Below are 23,491 nucleotides of genomic sequence, written 5' to 3' on the forward strand. Positions count from 1 at the left end.
ACACCATCAGAGGTCACAGACCTGTCCTGCGGAGAGTTATGTTTTAATTTTAAGATAGAGTAAATCATCATTAAAATAAATTATCACTTCATTTTCATGTAGAAGTGGAAAAACTATAAAATGAACCATAACACACATGCAAACCACTAAAAAACATGTACTGAAGATGTGAAAATAGATTCTTCTCGTCTCCTGCTGAAAAATAAATACGTTCATTCAAATGAAAGTTACAGATCACCTTTAATCAGAGTATAATACACATTATTTCTCCCTTCCACAGAATAAAATAACATATTCTGTTAAGTAAGCACAAGTCAATCCATCCACAAGAGAGGGTGAAACTGTGTAACAGAGAACCTTGAGGACTCTAGATGCTCAGTGTTGCAGAATAATGGACAGCCGACTAAAAGTTTGATTCTCACATTTTGTTTAGAAGAACAAAATGTGTTAAGCTGGTTGTGTTGTTCTTATTTTATCCTAAAAATGGCTGCAAAGACCCCCCCCACATAAAAGGATCCAAACTCGTGTCGACTAATTTGTTAACAATGTCAGGCTGCAGCCATCAGGGAACAAGAAACAAAGCAAAACATGGCAATTTCCTGAATCAGCAAATGCTCAAAAAGACTTTAATTAAAATCTGGTGAAACTAAAGTTTATACCAAATGCTTGTGCAATAAAGAAACATCTGCTGAACTGTCCTTGCCCACTCTCTTACTCCTACTGCACCGAAAAAATAAGACACTGACACCGCTTTGTTTACAGCGAACAGAAAAATGACAGCTCATTGGGACACTGTGGCAATTAATAAAATTCTCTAATCTGACTTCTTTTTTTTTTTGGAGAAAAACAAGAACAATCTTAAGAAAATATGAGAAATCCTTGACTTCCAGGGTCACTGGCCTCTTTTTTTTCTTTGGATTTATTTAAAACTGAAGAGTATATAAAAGTATTTTACAGGGGGCCAAACGAGGCTGTGTGATGACTTGATTCACTGCCTTCTAACACGCTGTGAGAGCTTGTGAGTGTCCTCTTCTCTTTCCTCCTTTATAGTTAATGGTGTCAGTACAGTTTCTCTACAACGAAGGCCAAGATAGCTGCAGCCAGAGCCAGTCCGATTCCAATTTTCTTCAGGACTTCCCTATCCAGACTGTATGAGCCAATCATCAAAACAGAAGAAGGCGGCAAAGCACCGTGGACACCGTTGGCCATCTGCTCCTGTCGGTGGAAACACACAGAACAATAATAACATTAGACAGAGGTATCACATTTTGGTGTGCTTTATCTGTTTGCATGTGAAAACTTGAATAACAATCTAAAACTAGCTTTTTAAAGGTGAAACCTCTGTAAAGAAATCAGTATTCCACAGTTTGGCTTCAAACTGTCTCTCTGGTCATTAAAAAAAAGCTAAATGTGTAAAAAACAAACTTTTAGATTTTATGTGGCATTGTGCACTTACTGCAGATTGTCACTGAATATATTGAGCTGTTTCTAAAAAGACAGCTATGCAAATGATTATAGATCCAGTGGGGGAGCATGAAGTACTCAGAAAGACTGATTAGATCTTCCCTTAGAGACCTCCTTCTTTCTCTCTATAGGAGTCAAGTAGGAACTATATAGTTTTATGATGAACATTTTAATATCTCTGGTGATAATATCTGAATATCCCTGCCTGGGGACACAGATGGTTTCATCTCAGAGCGTACGTCATGTCCATATTTCATAATTAGGGGATCATCTCAAGATTAAATCAACTGGCCACAGTCACAAATCAAACAGCCAAGCTTGACGGCACAGTGGTCAGTGATCCAACACTTAAAATGTCTGTAATCAGAGAGTTCTGTGCAGTCTTAATATGTTGGACTATTAAGAAGACATCCAGCACTGGAGCGATTTGACAGTGAAAGATGATAGAGAGCAATGCTGAAAGGAAAGGAGCAGGAGAAAAAAGAAGGGCATAAAGAGGAAGGAGACCTAATTCTGATCGTCATCTTATTTTGACAGAAATATCCAGGGTTTAGTTTGCCACATTGAGGAGTAAAATCATTATTTACTCTTGGATAGGATCTTCATCAAATGGTCATTGATGTGAGGGGGTTTATACAGTAAGTACTTGTTATGGGTCATATCTGCTGATCATTTTCAACTTCATCTTTGAATGCTGCTAGATGTTAGGAACCATTGATGCTTGGGAGGTATTCGCATTTTGGAGACCACAAGGGGAGTCCCAGGATTTTGTTTACTCCACCTTCCTGTCTCGCTGAAGCTCTCTTCCTTGACCAAATTGATTTGAAAATAATAGGTCCGATAATAAGCAGAATTTTAATTGTGCTGGTTATTTTTGATATTTTGAGGGTGAAAGCCTTCATAAAAGCACCCATTTGCTTATGCAAATGAAGGCATTTCAATTAAGATGCCATTATCTCTGTGCAAAGAAGTTAATGCAGTTTTGTCATGATCCAATTATGACAGAGTGTTGTCTATTGAATCAAGCCCACGTTGATGAAGCAGCATAGTAATGTAGTTATGTAGGTAGAGAAGCTTGGAGAGAAACAACACAAGTGTTAGCTTACTGTATAATGTTAGCAACAACTCTGGAGTATGACTGAGTTTGTCCCTCAGTGTAACAACGTTCTCATGTAGGTTTGCCACCAACAATATAACACATTAACAGTAGGTATGAGCACAAGATGCTGCCTGATGAAAGCAGCGCTGATGAGAGGAACATGAACAATTCATTGGCCTTTTTCCAGTTCTCTTTAGTGTTAACAGAATTATGTATGAACATACCCGCTCATCGATAAAACTCTGTTTGATAACACACTCATATAGTTTAATAATCATGTCTGAGTGGAGACAGACTGATTGCTGTCTGCGAGATAAATAATCCATCACACTATGTGGCTGTTTGAATTTGAGCTTTAAACATATCACTTAAGAAGCGACAGCAGTCAACATCTCTGGGCAAAGAAGAAACTGATCATTCACGTCTCCTCCTGCATGACACTTACTAAAATTGCTTATCATCACCAAAGATAGATTATGCATGGCAGTATTGAGGAACTGATTAGTTGCTTTTTAGAATAACCTTTAACCACATTCACCAGGGATAACTGGGAGAGAGTGTGCTTTAGTATCCAAGTAGAATAATCTTCTAACCTACACCATCGTCTACAGTACATCAAAACTTACACTACTCACAATAAGTTAGGGATATTGTTATTAACATGAGTGCTTTACCTATTTGGTCTGAATTTGAATAAGTAATATTTCCCTTTGATAATGCTATCAATGAATGAGAAGAAGCACGATTTTCACGAGTGCAATATTTATTACCCCAGCTATTTAGACAATAGCAAAAACAGCCCCCAAATAACAAAAATTGATAAAATCAGTAGTGGGTGTTTCCATCATTTGCCTGAATGACAGTGACGTCTCATGCTCCTAACTGGTCTCATGATGTTGTTCTGAGGCAATGTGTTCCTCTCCTCCACAAGTGCTACATGCAGTTCAGCCAGGTCACGTGGGGGTGGAGTACGAGCATCCAGTCGCTGCTTCAGCTGGTCAGACGTGCTCTATGGGCTTCAGGTCAGGGGACATTGCTGACCATAACATATGAGGCGCTCCAACTTCCTGAAGTCGAGCTGTCACAATTCTGCCACGATGTGGTACAACATCATCATCCATGAACAGAAAGCTAGGGGTGTACTTGCGGAATTGGGGGATGATGATGGGTTCTATGTCTCTTCGGTAAGAATGTTTTTGTATTGGCCCCAATATGTAAGGTACACTGTACACAGTGAGACCATGACGTGGAAAACACAGAATGAGGTGTGTCTATCACCTACAATACAATTGCCTTCCTATCCCAAAAACCACTGAAGTGAAACAAACACTTTCTGTATGAAACCCACTGACGACCTCACAATATCCCTCACTTATTGTGAGTGGTGTATTTAAATGCTACCAAGATGGGCATTAAAAAAAACATTTTTTTTACACAGCCTACTTAAAATAAAAAAAGGAAAGGGGACTCTATTTACCGTTATCAATACCTGCCATTGCATGGGATCCATTATTTTGCTATTTTGCTATTTTAAACATGAACGTTACTATATGGATAAATCTTTCAAAGTTTCAGTTGCAGAGAACTTTAATCATGATTACCAAACTCTGGACCTTTGAACTAAGAGTACAAGAATAAACAGTGTGAACACCTGTCTCAATTGGTGTCCTGAATTTGCCAGTAGCAGAGAGTGTGTGCACGCCTACACGTGTTGCCTGAGCAGCTGCATACTGTCTGTCCTCTGCCTCTCTATCCGCCACATTACTCCCTATCCGCTCTCTGATGGTTGTCAATGCTACCTCACCTCCTCCCACTCTTCTCCTCACTGTTGTCTGAATGAGATCCTCTGTTACAGCACACAACGGAAGATGGATACTATGACCGCCAACGCCTCGTGACACATCCATAAGTCACTAACAGTAACTTCTGACAATAGTCGGAGGGAGGATGTGTTACAGAAGGTCTAGCTGACGTTGTGCACATTAGTTTAATGATACGAGCATTGTTGGGCTGCATAATGGAGAAACTGATACACTGTTGTGTTGCTGCTTTTGATGCTTGCATGACGTCTCTGTCATAGTGCACATGCTACTTGACCCCTAGGCCTTTTAGCTATAAAACTGTTATTACAAAGACAGCTACTTTAATCATGTGTTCAAGTTACTAACCTGCTCATATAAAATAACATCATTTCTATTAACTTATTAGGATTATAGGCCTTTTAGCTGGTTTAGATATTAACAAATTCATTAAAGATGAAAGAACAGAAATGTTCTCCATCATTCTTAACTTGAACTGAATGAGGAAGACTCCCTGCAAACAGAGATATTCCCTGCCTACTTGAGGAAGAAAAATACCTGAATTTCTAAATGAATAAAACTGGAGGCAAAAGAGGAGGCAGAATAAGAGCAAAGAGAATAAAGTTGAGAGCCAAAAGCATTATCCTTCTGTGTGCTGACAGGCCATCTATTTATCTGTTTCTCTGCAGGGGTCTTCGAACAACAGGGTGTCAGAAGAGAGACTGAATAGTACAGTCGAAAATCTATTACTAGTTGGGAGGATAAGTGAAAATCCAAGTGCCAGTAGGTGCGTGTCAGCACAGTGGGAGGGAAGGGGAGAAAAGTGGAGCGAAGTGCAAAACTGAGGAGACGAAGGAGCGGGAGAAAGAGGGCAGGAAAAGATGAGGGATGTGGTTTTCAATGATAGTTCACCACCTGCTAGCTGGCATGCTGAGTTACTGCACATGTGTGTGAGAAAGAAAGAGTATGAGCATTGGCATTTGTGATTAAGTGTGTGTGTATGAGTAGGCCTGTGGTGGATAATGTCTCTCTCTCGGCTCACAGCGGTACAGCAGAGCAGAATAATCCTACTTTAAAAATCATCTAACACTACAGCAGGGCTACGGACCGCCTAACACAGCAAGATACTTTTCCCTCAAGGTCCCGGACTCTCTGTGTCTTAAAATCTCTGGCTCCAATTTCCACATGTGCACCCCTTTTTTTTCTGTAAAAAAAAACAAAAAATCTGCTGCAGTGTCTGTTGCAGCCTCCGCCAACACACTGCCATATTCACACAAAGACACACAAACCACATCACGAGAGCCAGCAAGCACAATACACAGTGGTCACATTTCTCACATGATCCTCACCAGCTGTCAGTGTCACTCTAGACGCACAGAACCAATGGAAGTGGTTTGTGTGTGTGTGCGCGTGTGTGTGTGTGTGTGTGTGTGTGTGTGTGTGTGTGTGTGTGTGTGTGTGTGTGTGTGTGAGAGAGTAAACAGATACTGTAACAGGCTCCTTAGTCACGGGTGATTTGACAAAGCCGCAGTGACACAATGAGCTGCAGCTATTTACAACTGGACAGAGGGACGAGGGAGTAATTAAAGTGGTTCCAAGCACTATTTCTAATAAATAACATCTTTGTTTGAACTCTGTCACTGACTGATCCGCAGTTCTGATCATAAAATGTGATGGACTGATTTGTTAAAAATAAATTGTGAGGAGAAAAAAAAAAAGCACTGTGGGGATCTTGAGTCATGCTCTCCTTCCGTCTTTCCTTTTCTCTCCTGTCATCTAAAAGGTCTCTCACCACTGCAGTGTCAGGTAAAACCCTCTGACACAACAATGTTCGGGCATACAGGTTTAACTGTTGTCACTTCACACACACGAACAGCACATCCTAATACAAACATATTGTCAAGTTATGTCTTGACAGGACCAGATTCTTCCTCTCACATGTGTATGCATACACACTGACAGTAAATACATGTGCCAGTTGAGTCACAATTCATGTATATACATAAGCCATATGCACTTTGGCCAACATCACTTTATATCACAGCAAACTGTTAAATCATCTTCATTATCTTGGGCTGAATTATAGCCTAAATATGATATCAACTATAAATTGTGGAGACCTTTTTTCCCAACACAAGCTGTGAGGATGCAGACTAGCTACAGTACCCACACAAACACACAGCACTACATGTTTATGTGGCGCTCAAGCCTGCAGTTTCTCTGTACACAACCTAACTGTGTTACCACAGTTTGCCTTTGAGCAAAAGCACTGGAGGTGATTGTTAAACAAATAAGAACATGTAACAGATTTAATCTGACACTGCACTGCATTAGTATAATAAGTAAGTAGTTGTTTAAAGCCTTTAAACAGAACAATTGTGATAATCATTACAGGTATCAGGGAAGATCATTACAGGTAATGTGCCTCTGGTGTTTCCTGCACATAAAGAGGGCACATTATGTTCCTCAAGTGGACTGCAACACTCAAACAACTCTACAACTCTGACCTGTTAACCCTATACATTACAATGAAATCAAGGACATCCAAACGACAACTTTCAGGACGGCTCGGAGGCTCATTCAATAATCCACACGTTGTTGTGCATCTTTACACAGTACTTGAAGTAGTTATAACTACCTAAGTGAATTAAGAAACAATTATGGACCTTTCCTTTATTTACACTTTGACCAAATGCTTTAAGAATATCTCTTTTTAATAAAGTTCTTCTGAAGTGTTGAGACGTATTTGAACAACAATGAAGCTATAATTCTGTCAACACAGGATACTGAGCTTCAAAAGAGGATCTGATGACACTGTGAGTCATCTGCTGTATCATTTCACTCAAAAGTCGTTTAAAAGGCCAATAGTGGGGGAAGTCTTATAAAACGGAAGAAAAAGAAAGAACATTATATCTCAACTTTTTTCCACAACAGTTGTGGCCTAAGTGATTTGTTATATGCATCGCCCATCTGTCTTAAAAAAAAAAGAAAAAAAGAGAAAACAATAAACAGATTAAACAGAGGTGATTTAATACCTTCTGGCATTTCAAATCAATGAAAAAGAATGAGGCTGCATAATGCTTTTTGACAGCATAGTATGAAAACTGAAAATAGATATGAGTGATGTTTTTGATGGCTGAACATTTATCCCTTTGTTATTGTGACTTTGGTTCTTCCAGTATATGCAAAGCAGAGGCCATGTAATACAATTTGACATGCTAAATAAAATGCTTAAAATAGCTACGCCTGCTGTTTGGAAGACAAAACAAATGATTTGCATAAACAAAGTCATGCAAAGGCCAAGCAGAACCTTTTGACATTTGAGATTAAAAAACAGGTTAAAACTATATTTGAGAGGATTAACTGTATCCCAGGGATAAAAAAAAAAACAGCTTAATCTTTGATTTCTGTGATTTTCCTGACAATACATCAAAGTAACAACCCACAACAGTTACATGTGGACATAGAGCAGTTCAATTGTTTGGAGTGAAATGCAGAGTTGTGTTCTCATGTTATGCTTGTGCATGTCTTTGTCTGTGTTGAGCACTTGAGTTGTCTACATGATGATCATGAGAACAGCCAGTGTATCATAGAGCCTGCGGGGAAGAGTAGATCGCCAATCACACCAGGGGGCCTGTGCGTCGGTGTTTATGTATACATGAACGTGTGTGTACAAGGATCGTGAGAGGGCGTGTGTGTGTGCGTGCGTGTGTGCGTGCGTGCGTGTGTGTGTAAGCCACTTTTGACTGATAAACCTGTAGTACATTTGTGTTTGGCTGTGTCTGTTCACTAAGCATTATGATGCAAAATACCTGCAATCCCACCCACTCATTTTGTAAATTTGCCATCATACACCGAGTACATATATGTTTTTATACGTCTCTTCCTGCATCCATACACACCAAAGAAGACCAAATCAAAAACAGACAACACATGGGATAAAGGCTAAAGAATGAAAACTGTGAGAAGTAAACAAAAGAACCCCAAGGGTGGCTGGGACAACCATAAATATAAAAAATAAAAAGAAGGTCCAGAAAATGTATGAATACAAGAAGAGAATGTCCGCCTCCATTTTCTTTGTTATTTTCTCAAATTGTGGTCATGGAGGGACACATTTCTGTCTCTCCCAGCTCTCTATCTTTTCTCTTCTGTCTTTCATACAAGCTGTCGATTTGCTGTCTTGTGGATGGAGCAGAGCTGTTTTCTTCTCTCGCTCCTATTCTCTCCGTCTCCTTGAGAAAGTATGCTGTGAAAAGAGCTGATTATTGGATGGCACTCAAGCTGCTTTTCTGTCTCCTGATCTTTCCGTCAACCTCGCTCTCCCTCTTTCATTCTTGCTTCTTTTTTTTTTTAGGCCTCTCACTCACTATGCACCTCCTCTTCTATCATTTAATTTCATCTGAGGATGACAACTGGTGAAGATACTTTCTCTTTCCTTCAGCATGCTGTTGAGTGCTTTCTCTGCTATTGTGTCCCACTAAAAAGACTCATTACTGTCCTTCCCTTTCTGAGGGAAAGTGCAGTTTCTATGAATGAAGGGCTGACAGGCGGAGAGAAAGAGAGTGAGAGACTAAAAGGGATGCAGAGGGAACTGAGGAGAAGAATTCTCATCTCATTTCTATAAACCTTGGTCTTGTTTCATGGAATGAAATGGCAAAAAATCAAAGCCTTTTAATGAACATGTCACATTGCACAAATTAATCAGGGAAGAGAGGGAATAATGAAGGTAAAATGGAAATTACGGCTTACAAAATAGAAACAAGGAAAGAATAGAAAGGAGATTAAACATTGAAATTAAATTTGTATCCTAGTGCATTGTCCATAGCCTCTGATTTCTAATCAGGATTTATGGGAATTGTTTACATCTGACAATTGTTGTTGTTGTTGTACTGAGGAGTTGTCATAAAGAGGCATCAGTATTAAATGTAATCTGTTTCATCAGCTGAAAACTCCACACGAGCTTCAAATCTCTTACTCATATGTTTATCTTCAGACTAATTAATAAAGACATAACTGTTAGTTCTAACCTTAAAATACTTGGAGGTGAATATCACCCACCAAAAAGGAATTCATAAAATAAATGGAGAACAAAACTTCAAACCAATGGAGTAAATAAAAATGTGCAAATTGGGTTTAAACTGCAGAACCTAGCAAAGCTTTGTTGGGCTGAATAAAGACCAAGAGCAGTTTTCCATTGGATCACTGAATCCATCCTCACTGCTCTTCCATCCACAAGTCCTACACCTGTCCATATATTCACACACCCATGCATCTGTTCTTCTGCTCATCCATCAGTTGGCTGTATATAAGCCATCATGCCTCATGTCTAGTATGCATCCATACCTATCTGTCCACTCTCAGGTCAATCTATCCACACAAGCTTTTACATGCCATCACTCTATAAATCCATCCATCTTTGCATCTGGCCACATTGCTTTATTCCAACAACACATCAGTATGGATGCTGGCTGCTGTGCAATCATCTCTCCCTCTATCTTTGAAATGATAGATCTCTCACTTTGTTCCCTTTTCCACAAATGGATAGTACAGACCTTTAGTGGGTTCCTCTGCCTATCCAATCATCCCACTTATCAAGCACTCTTTCTTTTTCTCACTTTCTCTCACAACCCTCTTTTGCATCTTAGATGAAAGGACACAGCCTAGACTCCAACCGTCTATCAGCCACACAGTTATCATGGACCTCATCACACTTTCTTTCTCTCCTCCCACTCCGTTATTCTCTGTTTATTTCTCCCTCTCGGACAAAATCCTGTAATTATAGACCCTGCCGCAAGACATTGGCGCGAGCACCTATCTTTCTTTTCTTAATCACTCATTCATCTCACACACACATCCAGCCCAGTGTGTGGTGGACTCACGCTGACACTCATATAAAAAAGATGGCCTTAAAAAATGTATAGACCAGCCACCAGCGTGTGAGTAGAAGGGTATATACTTATACTACCCTCTGTGTGACTGTATTCAAGGCATGTGTGTTCATGTTTACGCTCATTCACCTACATACAACAATAGTGAGGGCAGATATTGACACAGTGATGACAAGGACATCGCATATACAACCATTTACCCAAGGCCTCTACTGTAACTGTGAATACAGTACATGTGCAGCTTGCATATACAGCTGTGTTTCCAAAACATTTGGTCACTTTCTCATTCATCACCCCCCCACCCCCCCGTTCTGTCATGAGCCCGGATCTGCTGAAGATTTCTGCACGTTGAAGTGAAGTTTGACATTGCCTGCATTCGAACTAAACTCCTTAGACACATTTACAGTGCACTGATGACTGAGACTATTTTAGTGTGCTGCTTTCCAGCTTTCTCTAAATAGTTATGAGTGTCTGTTTGATCTGTTTTAGAGATGCACAATTCTTGTAACATGAAATATATATATACTTAGTAAATATACATATAAGAAAAAAATAGCTCCGGTATGATGTGTAAGATTTTCAATGTGCTGAAAGAGTGTGGGTGTTTGGGAACGTAAGCAGGGAAAAATGAATGCTATCGGGGTTGCTGGATGGCCTGTACACTATATGAGGCAACTAGTTTTACAAGGTCCAGTCGCCACAGCTGAACTTTTCATGCTAAGTAAAAGTAATGTATCGCTTGGCCTGCTGTGAAACCTTTCTCTTTCATTCTTCTTTATCTAATTCTCTGCCATCCATTTCTCTCTCTCTCTGCTTGCTTTCCCCTCGATCAGTGTCGCCCTCTCTCTCATGTCTCTGTCTGTTCTTTGGGTCCCCTCCCTCTCTGTCTGGCAGTAAAGGCTGATGGAGTGTGAAATTAGAAAGTGTATCATATTCTGCTCTGTGGCTCCATGTCCTGAGCTATAAGCTACAGCTAGTCAGAGTGAAAAATAACATGCAGTGAAACAGATACATTAACATGCTGTTTGTGTGTGCCTCTGTGCATGTATTACGCATATACTGTGTGTGTGTGTGTGTGTGTGTGTGTGTGTGTGTGTGTGTGTGTGTGTGTGTGTTATAATGTGTGTATTTGGTATAAAAAGCAAGACACAGGACAGTTTAGCCAACCACAGCTTATCTTAAATTACTTATCTCACGCCTGCTACACTGGTTTTTTCCAACCAACTGCAGAAGCGAGCATGGATTAAATGTGTGGACCACCACACACATACACCATGCAAACACTCACCAATATTATATTAATATGTTAGAAGATGTTTTTTTTCATTTTTAAAGTTTTTGGTAAATACAAGTTTGATAGTTTTGACATGGATGGAACACACTGAACACTTGACAGATCATTTCATGAGCTAAAAAAGCATTAGAGATTTGACTTGTTGATTTGCAACATATTCACACAAGAGTCAAGTCATTGGTACACAGCCATGGATGCACAACAATTTCTGCAAAAATTAACTGGGACTTAGACAAAGTTAATAATAACAGAAATGTGATTAGTGCTACTTCCAAAGTTCTTGTCCCTAAATACCATTGACTGGAGAAAACAGTTTGTGACATTTTAACAGCATGCTAGTGTTGGATATTGAGCTGCATGCTCGCTATCCACAGTGCATACTTTTATTTTAAACATTTCTTTCATTTTCAAGAAGTTCAGTTCACCCTTGCAAACCGAATGTTATCTATCTAATGCCTTTGTACTGAAGTGGACCAATGGAAGTATCATACTTTGTTTGGATGAGCTATAGATTTAAATCACAACACTTTTCTTCCTTGTTGACACAAGTCAAAGCACAACATTTCAACACCGACATGGATCTTGTTAATGCACCGTTATCTCCACTTTGTAAATAAGCGAGCAAACTTTGATAAGTAAGAAAAGGGAGTGACAATGTATTCCTGAGCCCCCTCGTTAATTCTGATTTATTTATCAAAGAAGTTTAAAATGCCTCCCAAGCCAAATACATATTCCTCTTAATACTGTCTGAAGTATTTCTAATTAAACTTAACTTAACTTTATGAGAAACACAAATTAAAACAAATTTTAAAAAAAATAGTCACTCAACATACAAACGTTCAATCTTACTGTATCAATACCTTTTAAATGTTTGAAAAAGTTGCTTCTGAATTGGGTTGGGAACTGGTGGGTTGCCGGTTAAAGTCAGTAAGGTCTGGTAGAATTTTATTTCTGAATTAATTTTGAAATCACTTTGATTAACACCCATATGGAAAAATGTAATTTGAGAGCATTCATTTCTGTCTACATGCAGAGGGAGATGTGTTTTATGTGTGTTTACCTGCATCAGGCCCGACACCTCCCCTTTCTGAAGGGGTGCTGCGATGGAGGGAGTGAACAGCTTACTGTCCTCTACTAGTCGCCCTTTCAGGAAGTGTTTTCCTGCCTCATAGATGTCCACTTCAATCATCTTTCCTTTGAACTCAGCCATCTTTGGAACCAGCACCTGTAAATCAGAAGACATTACTGCAAAAATAAAATGTCTTTAAATCTGGTAATTCCCTTATTATAGAAATGAGTATGGAATTCCCCTTTACTTAAAGAAAAACCCTGGTCAATAAAGGAAAGGTAAAGGAAAACAAAACTATTGTGTTATCAAGTGACTGACTGTTAGTGGTCAGAGAAAATCTTAGCATCTCTCTGTGTTTTACTTCAGAATGCAGAGCTGTATATTGATTCAGTCCACCAAACAACCAACCCCTCTGCATGTCTCTCCACATCTGTCAATTACATTCTCAATTAACTGCTGATCAAAAGTGTTTTCCCCAATGCCCCTACATTATTATTTAGCAAGTCCCAGAAAAAAAAACACAGGGCTGAGTGTTTTCAATTCCATTTATGAAAGCCCTCAAGGTCAAAAACTACGGCAACAGCTGTGAGATAAACCAGAGGGATTTTCTGGTTTGTCTTATTATTTCACCATGGCAACTATAAATCTCGGCTGATCACAGCAGGAGGGAAGAGAAAACAAAGAGTTATAATTACGGCTTAGTGTGAAATGGAATTTGTTCTCAATGAATTAGCCCTGTAAATAAAGATCGTATGCAAATGTTTTTCCCTTTCAAACCATTTTCAAACTAACCCGAAAGTTTAAATGACGTATTCTGATTTTTTAAAAGTTCAGATTTAGTGCTTTTCTTCAGTACTTCTTCTGGTACACACTAATAGAAACACTTCAGTCATAACAGCTTGTATGAATTATAGATTATACAAGCTTTAAGAAGTGGGTTTTCTGTACAAATCATGTTGATCGTTTACCACTTCTGAAGAAAAAAGGCCCCTTTTGTATGAATGACCATTTTAGGATTTGAAAAGTAATCTTAAAATTTAGAATTTGAAATGTAACCCAGAGTTCTTATATCAACACGCACTGCTGAATATTTGTGGAAAATGTCAAAACAAATGAATTGACTTTTCTTTTGATGGTTTTCAAATCATCAAACAGCAGACAATGGGGCTCTTCAACGACTAGTGATGATGTGATCGTTTTCAAACTATGTTTTTTTTCCTCTGCCTCGAACCTGATTCAGAACATAGGAAAGGATCAGCAGCAGAACACTAACCTTAGACCTGCTGGGGATTCAGTGTTTTGCCTAAATACACTTAAGCAGGGTGGTAACGTGCTGACTCAGATCATGTGGTGGCCTGTCTAACCATTACAGGGCTCTGCAGGGCTAAGCTACTGACTGGGCAGAGGATAGCATGTGAACTGGTGGAGGGAGTTTTACTGCTGTGATGGCAGGAGTGAGCCTGGCTCTCTGTTAATCTGTCATTCCTTATCCAGCTGGTCAAATATGATTGGAGACGAAGAACAGGCCAGAGACACACACACACACAGCGAGCGCCACACCTGCCTAATCATCACACCTGCTGCTCGACACTCTGACCACTGTGAGTGTGTGTGTGCGTGAGAGGAGATTGAGACTTTGCCAGGAGCGGAGAGGTAAAACAGCATGGCCGTGGGGGAGGTAGGCGAGTGTGTGTGTGTGTGTGTGCAGGTGAGGGTCATTCGAGGCCCATTACAGGGTGATTAAATGATGAAAGAGCTCGTCCGATTTCCTTGGAAAAGCCCCCTCCTACTTCCTCACTCATCTACTAACAGATGCACGCACACACACACTCACAGGTGGGCTGGGTCCCTATTATACCAGTCAGGAAAGATATCAATCTGATGGTGTAAAATGGAAACTAGGCCATTTGTTCACACTCTTCTCTATCTTACCCTTCACTTTCCTCCACCCACACAACCATACACCCCTCCCCCTCTCCATCTTTTTTCTCCACCTTTCTTTGCTCCAACTACTCATCTTGACCCCCAATTTTTCTCTCCCTTAACCATCCTTTCTCCTAAAACTTCACTTCTTTTGAATCATTTTATGTATGATGTACAGTAAAGTTTGACATTAATGCACTAGAGATATTTAAGAAGAGCTCTTTTTGGGCCTGTTTTGCAAATGTGAATGAACTGCAGACATGTAGTACAGAGGATTCGACAATGTATGCCCCGGAGCGACACATTCAGCAACATATAGGTACATTGTGTTTAATGTTTTTTTCAAGTCAGAGATTGATTTAAGAGTTCAGGCTAAATACTTAAAATCCTTCACCCTCCAAAAAAAATGGGACCAAGAGAAGATCAAACATGTCAGAACCTCTCGAGTACAGTGAACTTATACTCATGACATATATGCCTGCATATGAACACATGCATGAAGTATACTCAACATGCACATGAACCGAGTGACACTGGTAACTTTGGTTTATAGCCTGCAGAAGGAGGTGCAAAGGGGGAGGAGAGGGGGGGAGGAGAGAAGAGGAAAGTGGAAGGGAAGAAAAATTATTACCAGCCCCTGCCCTCCCTGCTAATAAAAAGCATAACTTCAAACGTGTTTCTGATGATGGTTAAAGCAGGGGGAAATTGATTTATTTGAAGATGTTTTAAAGTGAATTTTTCACAGGTTGAGAGAGGGTCTTTGAAGCCATGGGGATGTGCGTGCGTGCGTGTGTGTGTGTGTGTTTAGGATGGAATGTTCATGTCTTTAGGGTTGACCTTAATGTTCGTACAGTTAAAAAAAGGAAAAAAGTTGTGCCGCTATCAGCTGCAAAACGCTCTCATAACCACTGCAGGGTGTGTGTGTATTTGTGGCTATGTTTGATATTATGGCTAACCTACTTTAGTCAATACAAGCTTAAGCTTGTGACACCTGCTGAGAGTACTCCTGTGACATGAAAAGCGCAGCTTCTGATCTGATTTACTAAGTGTGAAAATGAGGAAGGGTTGGATTAGCTTCACTTATGGAGATGTTTCATCAAATGGAGATTCATTTGCAGCTTTTCTGCTCTATGTTGTTTGATGGTGGAATGAGTGGGAGGTCAACAACATTATTTTGGGATTTATACAGTGCACAGTGTCAACAAACCTCCACTGAGGTCCATAACAGCCAATGGAGCTCTCCGGCTACACATATCATAAATACATGGTAAATGGATTGAGCTATTTTAGCGCTTTTCTAGCCCATAACCTCAGTTTCAGATTGCTTCTCACCTGTGCTCATTGTGGGTGGTCACAAGAAAACGACTCAGACAAGTGTCAACTATGCCATTGTTTTTGACAAAGCTGATATCAGAAGTCCCACCCCTTCATGATTTTGATTGGTCGGTGAGGGAGAAGCGACGCAGAGCGCTGTGAGTGCAGCATGAAAAACACGCGGCGCAGAGAGTGTTTTAGTTCTCAGGACGCTGAAATGGTTTTATATTAAAAATGGGCGCTGCCAGCAGCAAAAAACCTTGTCTGCTGACACAGATGCAAATGTTCTTTTTTCAAAGGTTGAATTAGAATAGACTCATAACCTAACCTGGACCTCAGGTCAAAATGAAGATTTGAGAAACAGGTAGACTCTATGGAGCATGTTTCGGAGTCTTTATAAACTGATGTGACATTTATCTTACCTGCTCGTAGAACTTGTTGTGCGCCACATAGTACTGAGTGTCGAATGACTCCTCTGTCACCAGCACATGTTGCCTCTCTCCCACCTGCGAGAGAGTCAGAGAGAGAGAGAGAGAGAGACAGAAAGATGATGTCATTTTCTGAGACAACAAATGCATCTTTTTATTGTAATTGTGACATCAAGCACAGGAACAGACGTTAACGTTTACATATTAAAATCCATCTTCAGCCCACATACTGAAAGTTAAAAATGTGTCGCCTCAGGGTGAAATGCTCAAACTTGTCCCAGGAATTCACTGAAGTTTTTGGGGCTTGATTCTACTGAAGTTTAAAACAGAAATTGCTTTCCCCTGAAAGTACAGGTACCTGTACTTTGATTTTAAAGTACACACATTTTTCATTCTCATCTTACCTATGAACAGTAGACTTTCAAGTACGTCTAGTGTTCACATTTGAGCTTGGAGCTATGGGTTTGATGTTTTTGTCACACAGGTCGTATACAGTATAAGAGCGGTGCTTTATTTCAACAACAAGTGAGCTGCTGCGGTCACACAATATGTTTCTATTCATCAAGATCCCAATTCAATCAAAGCTTTGTATGCCAATGTTTTTTTTCTCCATGTTTTCTTTGAGTGCATTTCACCATTTAATTACAATCTCAAGGTTCCAGAGACACTACATTGGTAGAGCTTTGGCTGTGAGGATAGTGAGCATTATTAAACTGAGGTCCTCAGAAAAGAAGAAAAAGGAATAAAAGGGGAGAGAGAAATCACAAGGCTGTACAGGATACAATTCAAATGTTGCTAGAAAACTGTCTACAAGGCCTCCAAGTAAAGAAAATGAGGATGGGATGATATTACAGAGTTATTTTCTGGTTGAAGATAAAGAATACAAAACGATTACAAATGTCCTGCAAGCATGAATAAACCTCCCTTCCTGTCTGAGAGAAGCAAAGACTGCTTTTCTTACTTCTTCCCCACGAATACCATTTATATACTGTATATCACAGCTATTCTGATGAATATTTGACTTTACTTTATGGACTGTTGTTTCTCCTAGTTCTATTAATGTACAGTTTATCTTTTTTAGCACAGTAAAGAAAGCTGAAACAGTGCCCTCGATAAAATACATCACACATATTTGTCCTACTCACTTATTTATAATATGTCAATGTCCTTGTCATACCAAGAACTACAACTAGTTTAAATCCCAGCATGCAATTTCAGAGACATTAAAAGACCAAACAAAATACCTGAGTTTGAAAAAGAGCAACACAGATTATTTGTTGGGAAAAGTTTTCTGTGGGCTCTATGGGCAGCATTTGTATTTGAACTGTGAGCCCTGCATTGTAAAACTCTGCTGACTGATCATTTCCTTCACAGTGTGTCAAAGCCTCAGAAGCTCCGGCTCTAACACGTTGCTCAGGGTGCTTCCATTTTTTGCAGAAACCCATCTACTCTGCTCTTTTTCTTCCCTCCTTCCCGTTCCCGTCCCTCTCCACTATCTCTGGGCACTTTCTTTGTTGTTCATACCTGTCTCCTTCACATTAATTGTACTGTGTGTGTGTGTGTGTGTGTGTGTGTGTGTGTGTGTGTGTGTGTGTGTGTGTGTTTCAACACAGAAAGCACCTGCACCGGCTTGCTGACAGACTTAAAGAGGGACCAAATAAATCACTGCTTCCTGCAAACAGGGCAACTTTCATAGAAAAAGGGTGAAAAAAATGTTCTTTGAACATTATCACTTTGTGTTGAACATGTGATCAGAGCCTTTTGTTTGCTTCAATGGACTGAAGACCGACGTCTCTATGTGAGCCTTAAAACCTCCCATTTAAAACAACAACAAAAAAAACTATTTCCATAGTGTTGCGAATGCCTCTTACAGTGATGTATACACTTAGAATATCTATATGACTGTTTAAGTGCCCTTGTTATGTCACCACTGATAACTATGACTTGTTTCACTCTCAGACATTGGGGACATATTTTTTGTCAGTTTTTATTTTCCCATGTTGATAGATACATCACTTTGGGGGAAAAATAAACCTATCTTAACCTTTTCCACAGATTCTTCAAACTAGGTTCCCCATCAATATGCAGAGCAGCATTGATGGAAATTGTGGACCACAGGAGAGATACTAAACTCAAGGCTTCTGAGTGATGAGAATTTGTATGAACATGCTTTCCCTCAATACATAAATCACATCTAATTAAAACCCGAAGCATTGAGGATCTGGGATTAAGGTATATCCTAATATTTTGACTGAATGATCATGCATAAATATAGCATAGCAGGAAATGTGACAGCAATGAAAATGTTGTTAAATTGGTAAATAAGAACAAAACAAGTGACAGCTTGCCAATGAGTTAAGTGTATTTGCATGCAGGAAACGCGTTGGTCTTTGTTTGTACTGCTGCTGCTTTTCTGTATTTGCCTCTGAGTGTGTGATAGTTTGTATTTAGATTTGTATTCACTCAATCTGCAACAGACGTCACAGGATACCAAACAAGGCGTGTATGTGCATGCCTTTGCACACTCAGATTTGTATTTACTTCTGCATCCAGAGAATAACATCCCATGATATGCAGCAGATTCACTGGAGATTTGTGGGATCACGAGTTTAATTGATAATTAATCCACATCATAACAAGCATAACGAGAGAGACTGTGGCTTGGAATTCTAATCAACATGTTCATATGTGTCACAAATAAAAGAGCAATTCACGAGAACAACATCCAAAATCTCTCGCTGCATCTGTGGCCCTTTTTTGGGGGTTTACCAAGCAACTGGATTCAGTTTCTCAAAGGGAAGCAACACATAACTCACTGAGGGGTTTTATTATCTATCTATCTATCTATCTATCTATCTATCTATCTATCTATCTATCTATCTATCTATCTATCTATCTATCTATCCATCTATCCATCCATCCATCCATCCATCCATCCATCCATCCATCCATCCATGTTAAATGGGCTGATTCCACTTCTTTGGTGAATGGAACGAGTATAGAGTATAGAGTATACAGTATACATTTTAGAACGTCATGGACATGTTCATGACTGCTGTAACTGTGTGCTTTGCCTTTTCAGGTTTGTTTTAAGAATCCAGTGAGTGGACTGAATTATTTTGATAATGAGGAGGAAAACCTTCTTTTTAAAAAAAAACAAAAAAACAAAACCCGCCTACATGTGGACTAGGTCGCAATAGTGCTGCAACCTGAAGACCCCCTGTCTGACATCTCTAGACTTCACAACAACATGAATATATGTTTACAGTCACAGAGTCCAGACGGCTGTGGGTTTAAGAAAATGAACTGTGCTCACAGACTCAAAGAACAAAGTTTAGAACTTTAATCTCATGGCAGTCTGCTTCCTTCTCGACTGCGATTATTTTGCGAATCCACATCAAAGTATTAATTTTATTTTTTTTTTTAAGGGGGGGGGGGGTTATTGAATTCTTATTTTTGTTCATTTTGTTTATGAGAAAACTCTCCCCTCCAACTGTTTATCAGCCTTTCATCATTAATGTAAGTTCGAGCAGTATCTGACCAATACACAGCCGTGAGTGAACCGTGCCCCCCACTGTGAAAACAGGGGCTTGCAGGGTTATGCATCATCAAAGCTGAACTCCATTCGCTTACTAAGTGTACATTTATGCATCAGTCTCCCTCCTCCTTTATCTTTCCACATACATCTTTTGACCTCATAGATCACCCGTATCGTGTGCAGTGTGCACTGACACACATCACTATTCTCCTGCATGATGATATATGACATGACTTCTTGGTAACAAACAATGCCACACAAGCAGAGACACACTCCGACACGCACGTAGATTTTGTTTGTTGTTTGATAAACAATCGTAGCCAGAGTGATTTCGCAGGACTAAAGAGATGTGCTCTGATCTTTTGGATGTGCTCTTTGAAGAAGTTACTTGAAAGACAAAAAAAAAAACAGCACTGTTGGTTTTGGAATTTTGTTTAAACCCTCAAAGTCAAAAAGACTCAAACTTTCTTTTTTTTTAAGTATTTCTCACAAAGAATGAGGGGATTAACAGCAGCTTTGGTTAAAGGTTTGTGTGGACAAAAAGTAACATGAACAGAGAACAAAGTGGTACAAATGAAGTGTTTGGAACAAGGCCTGGACAAAATCCTTTACAGAGTCATACATGAACAACATGAGACAGACGACGGAGTGGAAGAGACATGAAGGATTACAGGTTGAATACGGGACTCTTTATCTGTCTGTTCATGCTTTACACTCCCCTGACTTTTACACGTTCAAATATTTGCGTATCAGGATTATTTTCTTATCCTTAAGAGGAAGTAGCGAGTTTGACTGAACTAAAGACTGAACAGCAGGTAAACAGAAGTCACTGAATTGACTATCTGGTCGGACTAGGCAGTGATGCTTTTCAAAATAAAGGTCAACTCTATAAAATTAGATGAATAAAGACGGATTGAAAATACATGATGACATGATTAAAGAAGAGTGAATTACACAAAGAGCAAAAAAATAGCAGTCATTGGCTTTAAGCAACCACAAAAAAGAAAGGATAACAACAAGTAGATGAAAAATGGACAGAGAGGTGAAGTGACAGAAGAAGATGAGCGATGTACAATAAGTTACTGGGACTTTAATTCAGCCCTTTATTAGCAAAGTGTTTGTGCAGGAGTCTTTAAGAGGGAGGGAAAGAGCAACATAGAAAGGAAAGAAATACACTGGGATAAGCCAGCTGTCAAACTTAGTAGGAATGACAAAAAGACACTTCAACACAAGCAAACAACAAAATCACACAGAGCATCTTTTTAGGTAAGTTAGCGACAATTCCCCTGACATACCTCGATGAATACACACAGGGCTGATGCCTGTGTGTGTGTGTGTGTGTGTGTGTGTGTGTGTGTGTGTGTGTGTGTGTGTGTGTGTGTGAGTGTGCGAGTCTTGAGGCTACACACCAGACCTCTAATACCTTCTTGACTTTCACAGCTAAACCGGCACTCTCTCTCTCTCTCTCTCTGATCAGGGCGGGGGAAATGTAAGATGTTTTGCCTTAACATAAAGCTGTACACCTGCATCAAATCCACAGCCATCCTCCAGGCACTTCAGAGCATTCCCAAAGCTCACCAGAAAATGCATTCACTCTCTCACACTCACACACACATAGTGCAATACCAAACATACATGGTAACATTTGAATATGGGAGAGCTGCTGATACCGAGAGGAAAAGTAAGCAGTTTAGCAAATACAGAGAGGACTCACAGTATAAAAGAACTATGAACCGTTTTAACCTGGTTATAAAATATGAACCATCCCAGCTTGAAGAAACAGTGTACTCCAATTATCCTGTGCTGCTTTAATAAATGCTGAGGTCACATCAAGGCCTTTCAGGAACATTTAAAAGATAGTAGAAAAAAGAAGAGAACATTAGAAGGTAAACATGCACTGCAGAAGTAATGGACAACAAGAGACGTCTCATATTGTGTTTGCAGCAGCGTAAAAAAAAGAAGATTTAAACGGTTCATTCTGAAGCAGCAGGTGTGAGAACAAATGGAAAAGAATCTCTTTGAAGTTCTGCAAAGACAGAACTTTTAAACTGATCCAAGGTGAAAAAAACAAACAAAAACCTTTTAGTTTCGTATAATCTCTTTAATTTTTTCTTGTCTTTTTGTTGCACTCCAGTAGTTTTTCCTTTAGGTTCATCCGGTGAAATCATTTAACTAATGTGAATTCTCAGCGCTCATAATGCCACACCAACACAGGATAGAAATAGCTCGACTATATTCCACAATATGATTTGATAGTATATACTTCATAGTTAGCTGCCTCCACAGTATCATCAATACAAAAAAAATAAAAACAAACACCAATCACCATGTTCCACACACAGTATATAAAGGAAATGACTCACATTAAGACGAGCTCCATATGAAAAACATGACATAAATAAGAGAATAAAATATGAACACTATGAAGCTATAGCGCACAATCCATAAAACCTTCTGAACATTTTGCACACTGCTGTCTTTAAGTTCCTCCATTAGAAAGTGTTATTATATCAGGGTGCCAATCCTTCACTCTTAATCTAATATGGTTGCGAAGAATGTCGGGTTAAAAACAAAGCAAGTCAGCACCACGAGCGGGATCAGTGTTGAGTACAGAACCAGAGCAGAGATGGACGGCGGTGACGTACCCCGACTGTGTTGAGATGGATTGAAGGCTTTGCTGCTAAGCATAAAAATATGTCCTTTTAAAAAACATAGCTGCTTATACATTACAGCTGTGGCGAAGTTAGACAAAGAGGACACAAAGGGAAAAGGAAAAAAGACAAAGTTGACACAATCAGTTTAAAAGAAATGCAGCCTATGATGAGGTTACATAAAACTGATTTATGTGTTTTCCTGTTTTACAATATGGACCCGGGGATCATGTTGCTGTGTGACAATTTGCTTCCCCTTCTTTTTTTGCCAACACACATGTTCTGCATCTTTGTACACAGAACATATATTATGATGGCACCGCTACACACGCACACACAAAACAAAAAAAACAAAAGAATCTGACACACTTCATTGGCTCATCAATTTCAGCTAACCAACAGAAAAGACAGTCCTGTCTGCCACCAGTGTGACAGATCTAGTTTGTCCAAGAAGACGGATACATGTCTACATCGTACACAAATGCAACACACAACAAAATGTAACACACACACACAAAAACAGGCAGGCCTGTGACAGAAGCCCAGAGGCTGTTAAGTGTCTCAGATGCTCCAACGAATCACATCAAAAATGAGACATGCCAGAAAACACAAAATGAAAGCTTAGAAACAGCAGTTCCTAAAATACACAATGGCTCACGCTAATATAGACAAACAAATCCAATAAAAAAGAAATACTCTTGGTAATCCACTTGGTCTGATGTAAACACTTGCCTTAAAGAACAACTTCCTAGAGGTTGGAAAATTAAGGAATTCTATATTCAAGCTTCTGGAGGTTGACCTTGTGTATACAGTATATACACACACATACTGTATGTCACCTATTATTTCATGGATATACCTCACCTGATCCTCCCGGGTAAATAATGCCCTTTGGCTGACATGAGCTCTGTACTGTTATCCATTGATCAAGTATTCCTTTTCTCCGTTGGGATGGTTATAATTTATAACATATCTCATGTAACAGAGTGGTTGGAAATTTATAAGAAAATTTCATATGCCTATA

General features: G+C 39.5%; 1 protein-coding gene across 1 annotated transcript in view; it reads right to left on the bottom strand.

The window, feature by feature from the left end:
• Window positions 1-221: 221 nt before the first annotated feature.
• The window catches only part of cdkal1 (CDK5 regulatory subunit associated protein 1-like 1), a 216,971-nt gene continuing 193,701 nt past the window's right edge, over window positions 222-23,491 (bottom strand). Inside the window, exons 12-14 of the mRNA XM_079344989.1 lie at window positions 16,273-16,410; window positions 12,605-12,769; window positions 222-1,215 (exon numbers count right to left, since the gene is read on the bottom strand). Coding sequence (XP_079201115.1) covers window positions 1,060-1,215; window positions 12,605-12,769; window positions 16,273-16,410 — 459 coding nt within the window. The 3' untranslated portion in view covers window positions 222-1,059. The remainder of the gene's footprint in view (window positions 1,216-12,604; window positions 12,770-16,272; window positions 16,411-23,491) is intronic.

The sequence above is a fragment of the Symphodus melops genome (genome assembly GCF_947650265.1).
Source record: "Symphodus melops genome assembly, chromosome: 5".
Lineage (NCBI taxonomy): Eukaryota > Metazoa > Chordata > Actinopteri > Labriformes > Labridae > Symphodus > Symphodus melops.